Source organism: Motacilla alba, chromosome 1A (genome assembly GCF_015832195.1).
Source record: "Motacilla alba alba isolate MOTALB_02 chromosome 1A, Motacilla_alba_V1.0_pri, whole genome shotgun sequence".
Lineage (NCBI taxonomy): Eukaryota > Metazoa > Chordata > Aves > Passeriformes > Motacillidae > Motacilla > Motacilla alba.
This window is the reverse complement of record NC_052031.1, coordinates 30340215-30349776: the sequence shown is the minus strand read 5'-3', so window position 1 is coordinate 30349776 and position 9562 is coordinate 30340215. Positions and strand designations below refer to the sequence as shown.

The window sequence follows — 9562 nt, the reverse complement described above, 5'->3', positions numbered from 1 at the left end:
AACGCCTTTTATCATTTGATAGACTCCTCTGTTCTGATCAAAGCCTAGTTTACTACGGAGCTTCCGTGGGGTTTGACCATTTAATTAACGAGAGGACGATTTCTAAGAGCTAGCACAATGCCTTTTACATTTATCCGCGCCTTAGGAACACCCCGCGGTTCCATCTCCGCACACGGAGAGTTTCGATGCATTTTTAACGAGGAGCCGTGTCTTCGGCTGCGCTCCCCCCTCCCCCGAAGAAGGGGCTTCCCCGGGCTCTCCGCCCCCGCGCGGGCGTCGAGGAGCTGCAGGCGGGCCGGGCCGGGCCGGGCCGGGCTGGGCTGGGCGCAGCGCCGGGCAGAGCCCACCCGGGCGGCGGGGCCTCGCCGCTGTCGGCGGGGGCTGCGGCGGGTGAGGAGCGGGGCCGGAGCGGGGCGGAGCGGCGGCAGCCCGGGCGGCGAGGGGCGGAGCGGGGGCAGCCGGGGCGCTCCTCCCCCGGGGCACCGACGGCTCCGTCCCGCTGCCGCGAAGCACCCGGGAGGGCGTCGGGGCGAGCAGCGGGGAGTCGGGTCGGGTGCTGCGCGGCTGGGGAGAGCGGGAGGGCGTAGGCAGGAGGGGATAAAAACCAGCCGTGTCGCCACTGTGACTGGGAGTCTCCCGCCTTCCCTGCTCACCCGCAGCCGGTGCCGAGCTCCGGGCCTCGGCTCCATTCCCGGGGGCAGCGGGCCAGCGCTGCCTGCGTCCGCGGGGGAGCGCAGCGGAGCCGCTGCCGGCGTCCCGCAAGTTCTCCCGGCGCCCGGCGGAGCGCAGCATGCGGGGCAGGGGCTGGAGGCGGCGGCGGGGCCGGCATCGCGCTGCCCGGACATGAAGCGGCCATCGGAAGCTCCAGGTAACGCTGCCCGGCGGGGTGGCGGAGCAGACATCCCCCGGGAGCGGGGATGACGGGGGGTCAAGGTCCGGAGGAGCAGGAGTCGGGGATGAGGGGCCGCCGGAGGCGAGCGCAGCCCGGCAGCGGGCGGGGGCGAGCCGGTCCCTGCCTCCGCCACGGAACGGCGGCAGTGGCCGCGCCTGCCCGGGGAAGTCGGTCAGAGACCCCTCAGAATGTTTGTGGGTGCCCCCGGTCCGATGCCGGTTCAGCCTGTTCGGTCGCTGGGCTCTCTGAAACTTTGCCCTCCGCCGACTCCCGGTAGGAATCTGGGGCTGCAGCGGACAGTCCCCGCCGTGAGACTGGCAGGAGAGACCCCCCCCCCCCCCCCAATTCCAATTCGTATGCAAGGGGGTTTCTGTGAAGTTTAGCCCTCAGATAAATTTTTAGAGGCGGTGAGGATCCTTCGCTGGGCAACTAAACTTTGGTAAGGTCTGACAGTGCTTGGAGACTGTTTACTGATACTGTAATAGGCACTGCCACTTATCATTGCATTTTTTCTTAATTATTTGCTGATCTCCTTAGCAACTGAAGTAATTTGCAAGGTTGAAGCTTGGTTGCGGCTTGGTTTACAAAGTAACACTGCAAAAGGGATGGATTTGTTGTTTCACTGATGCATATTTCCCTTGTACTCTCTCAGAGGGATAAGAGGTGCAGAGATGTTGACTTCACGTAGCTGGTACTGCTGTAAAGAGACTGTTGATTAGTCCAACTGAGGCTCTGTTCCACGTTACCCAGTTGTTCTTCTGTGTCTCAGTTTTCTTTAAGACAATCGAGTTACCGTGTTTTAAGAAAAAAAATTCTCTTCAAGGAAATTCAATCTTTAGTGAGGGATTAGTGGGAGATGATCATTTTATCTGGCTAAGGTTACTAGGACAAATTAATCTCTAGTTCAGCATGATTGAGGTCTGGCCAGATGCTGGCTGGAGAGAGCACTCCATTTGCCTTGCTGATCTCAGGATCAGCTTGCTGCAAATATGATGTAAAGCCATTTTTTTTCATCACTGTTAGGTCCTGCACCAAGCACAGTGTAGCCTGGTTCAGGGATTTAGTCCAGTGTATCAAGACGCCTCCCAGATGTAGCTCACCAACAGTCTTTGCTGTTCAATCCATCATGTCACTAAATCTCATGGATTATGATGTTTGGGTAATCTGTATCTGTTGAGTCAGAGATGCTGAGCACAGCTGTCAGGAAGATTTGGTACAGAGTGTCTTTTCCACTCAGGAGTGATAAAGGCAGAGTAGAGCCTGGAGACTGAGGCGAGGTGGCTGAATTTTTCCTCTGACAGTATCATATACACGCAAGGAATGTGAATTTATGCAGACCTTCCTTAAAAAATGTAACTTTTTAAAATACTAATTGCATAGGATGCCATTAGTCTATATGTAATTAATGGCTGTATCATGCACTTGAGCAGGGTTCATAAAGTTGGGACTAAAAGCATGAATAATTATACTTGTATAATGTTGTTGCTATAATTTAATAAAATCCCATTCTAAAAATCACTTTTGCTTCTGAGTTCATGAGGGAAAATGTCATGCCAGAATAAAAAAAGAAGGGTTGTGAGAAAATGAATGCCTGAGCCATCAGTTTTTTTTATTTCATGTATTGTTATGTTTGACTACTACAGCCCTAATTCATCTGATATGTAGACTGGTATAGGGGGAGAGCACCTTTGTGGACATCAGAAGTCATTGAGAGGTGCAGAGATGTATTATTTTCTTGTGGGCTGCTGAGACTGGGGCAAAACTCAAGAGAAGACAGTCACAGGAGATGTGGTGCAAGGGAAGGAGGTAGGGGATGTAGAAATGGTGTGAACCTTCTGGAGGATGAACAGAGGTCTTTAATGTTTTCAAGTGCTTGATCTCTCTAGAGGCTCAACACTAGGCAGCAGGGTTGTGTGCAAATACTTGCATTTTCATGGTGCAGAAAGTACCAGCCAGATGTGGGACTGTTTGCATCCCCAATGTACAGGAAAATGCTTTATAGCAAGAATAACATCTACCAATCAGATTTCTTTTAACAGTGAAAAGACTAACAGTGTTGGCAAAATATCATTCAGGTGAGCTGTGATCTCCAGTCCAATTCACTGCTTAAATTAAGAGATGTGCTACATAAGGATTTTTTAGCAAGGTCTCAAATGAACTGGGAGAGGTAGTTAGGTGTACAGATTCCATTGGAGAAACAGCAATAAGCCTGAAGGTACTTACAGAGGATAAGAAAACTGCTGTAGATATTATTAATGTCACATTAGTGAGAGAGAGGGCCCAGAAAAAGGAGAAAGGAGTGTTTAGGATATTAGTTGATCTTCAAATGATAACTGATGGTGAGACTGTATGTTGCCAAGCAGTCCCCTTTTCCATAACTAGGTCTAAGTGCTCATTACTTTTAAAAACAAAACAACAAACAACCCCCTCAGAGATAAACAAAAAACAGGAACAAACATATTAAAAAGTTCAAAACAAGAACCGAATCCTTAGCTTCTCTCAAATGTGATTGGTTGTAGTCAATTTTGCTGTTTCTGACCACAGAGGATTTTCCCTATGATAGCAGGATATGTCCCACCTTTCTTCTTGAATAGTTAAGAAGCATGTGCACCATTACTGTTCAGATGAATTATCTCAGGGAGTAATGTGGTTTTGGCAATGAACTTAAAACATTGCACTTTAACATCACAAAGAAATTATTTCTTTGAACAGAATTCAAGAACAAAACACCCAACCGTGTCCTTCACTTTACTATAAATCAGAAAAGGTATATACCCAGCTCATTCAGAAATATTGGTGAAGTGCTTGGCCAAAGTCTGTTGGCACACATTAGCTGATAGTATTCAATAGCAATATCTCTCTTGAGAAAATATGCAATATTGAAATTTGTAAAATAAGTCTTCTCTAAGACCTGAAGTAGTGTTACTGGGATGAAACAAAATGCCAGATTTTTTAAAATAGGGCTTATTGTAGGCTTTGTTCTTCTTTCCACTTAACACATTACAACCCAGAAATGGTTATGCAGGCATTTTGAGTAAGTTCAAATGATCACATACCCTATAAATATTTATGTTGAACATGCTTGGCTTTGCAGAACACCCTGCGTAGTTTGTGCAGTAGATATGGGGAGCACTGGTTGAAGAGCAGGTTGCAGCTCAACATTCCTACTCTCCAAAAGAGCAAAGAACCTGTTAGGAATGTAGGCACTACACTGTGTGTTGGGCATGGAAAGGAACTGCTCATCCGAGTACTCTCTAAATATTCTTGTGTGTTCCGTGGTATGTTTAGGATGTCTGTAATTTGGATTTGCCCACACAGACAAGTCGAGTTATCTGAAACAGTTTTCATTTTGCAACTCCAGTGAGCTTTGAAAATTGACAATGCAGTTTTTAGCCCTTGCAAACTGTTCTTGCTCCTTAGAACTAAAAGGTATTATGCTGATATACACTAGTGACTGATCTGTGTCTTTCCATGGGATTTGGTTGCAGACTAGCTTGGAGTTTCTGATGAGATAATTGTAGGCATGGACAGAGGCAAACATGCAAGGTTACCTAGTGTATTAAATTTGGTAACCCTTACAAACCTGAGCATTGATCTAGTACATCTCTTTCATAGTATCTCCAGGATCACAGTTATTTTCAACATGGGAGATGATTTTTTTAAGTGCCATTCACTTGTTGCAAGTGCAGTTACATTAAAAATAAGGCTGCATAGCTTTCAGAGTCAGGCTTTTACATGTTAGTGGGAAAGGCAACCTTTGCAGCAACTGTTCATCTCTTTATCTCCTGTTTTGTGGATGCTTTATAATCCAGTCTCCAGGTGTGTGGTTTTATGGTTTTATGGTAATGTAGTTTTCAGATGCCTTGCTTCATACAGTAGACTAACTAAATGAGCAGTTACTAAATACGTTTTTCACCTGCCAGGGTTTTTTCATAGTGCCTTATGTCTGTATACCATACAAATTCACACCATGGTACATCATTTTTTTTGATGGCAGTTTCTCCAATGCTTCATAGGTCTCACCCTCTAGAAGAACTTGTATCTATTAATTGTTGCTATAGACTACCTAACTAGCAAAAAAAAAAAAAAAACAAAACAACTAAGTAAGGAGCTTAGGACTGGTTAAAAAATACTCCTCTGGATTCCTAACTTTCCATTGAAAACCCCATGCAGTTAGAGGCTCCAGGAGACTTTAAAAGCCTAGAAGAATTTATTAATCCTGATAGTAAACTTTAATTCAAACCAATAAATTTATTTTTACAATATTTCTATAGCTAAAATCATGGTAGTTTATCCCTTGGAATCCCTGTGCAATCAGAAGTGCCAGATAGAGTCACAGCATTTTGACTCTCACCTCAGCACTTCCTCAGATCAGTCCTTCCCAAATTTAACATGCAGAGGTTCCTTATTCTATAAGTGCCAAGCTAGTGGCTGTAATATTTTCATTATTTTGTAATAGTCACCAGTTCACACAGTTTGCCTGATCTCACAGGAATTTTGTGGCAAAGGCTAGGACAGCTGCAGTTCTCAGGGATAAGGATTTATCAAGCTCTTGATGTAATCACCCATTCTTTTCCCTATTCTTCCTCAGAACCTGTGCACAGTGTCAGGAAAGGTTTGGGGGAAAACAGAAGAATCCTGTAACCAAGGACTATATATAAAATCTAAAATGGAAAGAAAAATGTAATTCTGACACTTTAATTTTGAACATTTGACTTGGCAGTCTTGCAATTCTCTTTTTTTTTTTCCTTTTTTTTTTTGGAATACAAACAACGCCAATGTATATATAAGTTCTTGTGAAAAGTGGCATGCCCCATTCTCCCATGCTGCCTTCATATTTATTCTTTTAATGGGTCATTAGAAAGTTCAGCTCTTTAGTTTCATAGCACATCTTCTACCACTTGACTTAAGAGTAGATTTGTCAGCAGAAGACAGCAGCCTGACAGATTGGCGGAGGGTTACAGAAGAGGGGAATAAAGAACGGAGGAGGAGTGAAATTTTTTGCTTTTTGCATATATTAATTAATTGCATTGGTACTCTTAGGTTCTTAAGTAGCCGATGTAAATTCTCTGGAGAGGTATGCTCTAAGGTTTACCTCCTGAAACTCCTGTTTGTCTTCTGCTTGGACGTCTTCTTTCCCTTTACACCCTTCTCTTCTGCTTTTCCAGTCTCATATGCCTTAACTGACTTCTGCATCCTCAGACTACCTCCTCCTCAGTTTCTTTAGTAACAGTGATGATGCTCCATTAGCATCCACCTCCCCTGGTTTTGCTTTTCCTTCCCTGTGTATCTCTTACCCTTCTCTCTCTCCCCTTCTGTCACTATCCCTGTACCCTGCTGCCCTCCACCATGTAGGTCTTGATTTTTTTTGCCCTCAAGGCTCATCTTTTCTTCATCCATCTTGCATCATCAGAGAATACAATTTCTTCTTTCATTCTCCTCCTCTCCATCTGAGGCTGCTTCTTTTGCCTCATCCCACTGTCCACAGGCTTCTGGTCATAGCCACTATCAGCAGCACAGAGCAAACATTGCAGGGTTTGCCCTGCTCAGATACTGCTCCAACATGTGGGTGAGATTGGAGAAATGAGTTTGAGGATAATAATATGGGGGCTAAATACCACATCTGAACTCTGAAGGGGTGACAATAATCAATGCAGATGAACTCACCTCTGAATTTACTGAAAAACTCTAAACAGGTATTAGGGAGAGCAAGAATCAACAGAAATGTTTCTTCCTCTGCTATGTATGTGTACATCTTCTCAGAAGATGGTGAAAAGCATATCCCTTAGCACAGAATCACTACTGTGCCAAATCTTACATCCCTGTTTGAAACAATACTGACTCTAAAATAATCTCAGTAAAGAGTATGATTGGGGTTTTTCTATCTGCATATGAGCAAAATATTTTTTTCTTTACTATGTTTTGAGAAAGAGCTGACTCATCCTTACTAAATGGTCCCAAAACTTATGCCTGAGATAAGCACTTCATAGATTTCTTCCTCATTACTTATATTGGCAAAGGTAGAAGAAGCAGAATACAAAATATTGTTATTGAACAACTTTAATAACTTTCAAAATAGGCTGTTGCTACCTGAACCATAGGTTACTAAATGAAAAGAAAAAAAAAAAGGAAAGAAATTCCTATGACATTTAAAGCTAGAAAGGCTGAGAAAATTCTTTGCTTGAAAATGTGTGACATTTTCTGATTATAAAGAAGAGCATGTTGTAAGTGCTTCCCACTTGACGAGAAAAAAAACCATTTTAGGATGAGGCTTTTTCTTTCTTCTGTTGGGAATTCTATCTGTGTTGGTTTGGAAACAGGTAGGGGATGCCATTGCCAAGTCATGCTCCACAGAGGAACATTTCCAATTTTATTTTTTTAATGAACTGTCAGAAATTGCATTACTTTGTCGAAGACTGAAGAATAGTTGCATTCTTTTTGAAGATAAAAGAAAATACTGTATCTAAAGTATATATATTGACACATGAATGCAGAATTTCATGTTTACGTAAAACAATGTTAAGTTTACATACTAGATTATACCATTAATTGTATGAAACTCTAAGATTAATTCCCTGTATTTTTCAAAAGGCATAAGAAATCATGCAGAGTATGAATGGTAAATGTTAACGTGCTGTACCTCTGTATCCCTCTTTTGACAGCAACGAGTGCAAAGCTAACTGCACAAGTAATCTGTGGCAAGGAGCACTGGGAGACAGCTAAAAGACAGTGACAATGTCTTTAAACTGGCAGACACTTCCTACTCGGCTTGGAGTTTTTAAAGTGAACTGCAAAGGACTCGCATGCCTCTTAGTCTTCACCATGAGTGTTTGTGGCAGTGCCCCAGGGATGTGTCCAGCAGCCTGCATCTGTGCCAGTGATATCGTAAGCTGCACTAATAAGAACCTCACTCGAGTGCCAGGAAATCTTTATAAATGTATGAAAAGGCTGGATCTGAGTTATAACAGAATTGGGATTTTGGAGCCTGAATGGGTCCCAGTGCTGTCTGAGAAACTGAACACTTTAATAGTCAATCATAATAGCATTAGCAGCATTAGCACTGGAAGCTTTTCCACAACTCCAAATCTGAAGTATCTAGACTTGTCATCCAACAGCCTGAAAACACTGGGCAGCCCTGTGTTTCAGGAGCTAAAGGAGTTGGAAGTTCTCCTGCTGTACAACAATCAAATAATACAGATCGAGTCCTTAGCCTTTGGAGGATTGTACAAATTACAGAGACTGTACCTAAGCTACAACTTGGTCTCGCATTTCCCACTGGACTTATATGTTGGGAAACATAAACTGACAGACCTTGTGTTGCTGGACATTTCCTTTAATCACATCCAGACGATGCCTGTTCAGCGCCTGAGTTCAGTGCCAGCCAGACAACTTAGTGGAATTTATCTTCATGGCAACCCATTCTATTGTGACTGTGTCCTGTACTCCATGCTAGTCTTCTGGTATCAAAGGCATTTCAGCTCAGTGGTGGACTTCAAAAATGAGTACAGCTGTTTGTTGCAGTCAGACCCAAGAGATCATAATAAACTGCCTTTACTGCATGACAACGTTATGAATTGCTCTGAAAGTACTGTCAACAGCTCTTTCCAAGCCTTTGGGTTTATTCATGATGCCCAGGTTGGTGACAGGCTGATTGTACACTGTGACAGCAGAATCAGTGATAAGGGCACACAGTTTGTTTGGGTTAGTCCAGACAATAGATTGCTGGAGCCAGACAGAGACACTGATAACTTCAAGGTGTTTCCTAATGGCAGCCTGGAGATAACAGATGCCCAGCTAGAGAACTCAGGGCTGTATTCCTGCATTGCAATAAATAAGAAAAGACTATTAAATGAAACCATAGAGGTCAGAATAAATGTTAGCAATTTCACAGTGAACAGGTCCCACGCTCATGAAGCATTTAATACAGCTTTTACAACCCTTGCTGCCTGTGTGGCCAGTATTATTTTAGTGCTGCTGTATCTCTATCTGACCCCCTGCCCGTGTCAATGTAAGGCAAAAAAGAAGAAGAGGAAGCTGAACCAAAGCAGTGCCCACCCATCCATACTGAATTCCACACTGCCGCAAGAGCTGCCAGCCGACGAGAAGAAGGCCAGCACTGGTAAACGGGTGGTTTTCCTGGAACCTGTGCACGAACCAAAACAGAGTCAGAATGGGAAAGTAAAACTGTTCCCTAATGACAATGTCATTACAGAGAGCATCTTAAAAACTACTCGAACAAAATCTGACTCTGACTCTGTCAACTCTGTGTTCTCAGATACACCTTTCATGCCACCAGCTTAGTTTGCTGCCTGTGTTTGTATCGTGCAGTTCCATTTCTGAATACCTCCTTTGCCTGTAGCAAACCATCAGGACAAACAAATAAAAAGAGATAAAATGTTTTAAAAAATGCTATGTTTTGTCAGTCCTTGAACTGTGTCTCCTGTCTGTACGGGCCATGCAACAGTGATAGCTCATTTGGGAAAAGCAAACAGGTTGTGAATGTTGTCATGGTTGTGAATGTTGTCATGGTTGTGAATGTTTTTAATGCAAGCTTAGCCTTGGTTTTAGTCTCTGGTCCATACACAGCAATTTCTTGTGCATGTTTAGAAACACTTTCAGTGCATACAGCTGACTCTGCAGAGGCAGAGACTACCCCCTGCACAACACCCA

General features: G+C 43.8%; 1 protein-coding gene across 1 annotated transcript; it reads left to right on the top strand.

Moving 5' to 3' along the window:
- Positions 1-732: 732 nt before the first annotated feature.
- Positions 733-9299, top strand: AMIGO2 (adhesion molecule with Ig like domain 2). Its single transcript, XM_038155200.1, has 2 exons — positions 733-868; positions 7555-9299. Exon 2 carries the CDS (start codon positions 7628-7630, stop codon positions 9191-9193), a length of 1566 nt encoding a protein of 521 aa, XP_038011128.1. The 5' UTR covers positions 733-868; positions 7555-7627; the 3' UTR covers positions 9194-9299.
- Positions 9300-9562: the final 263 nt, after the last annotated feature.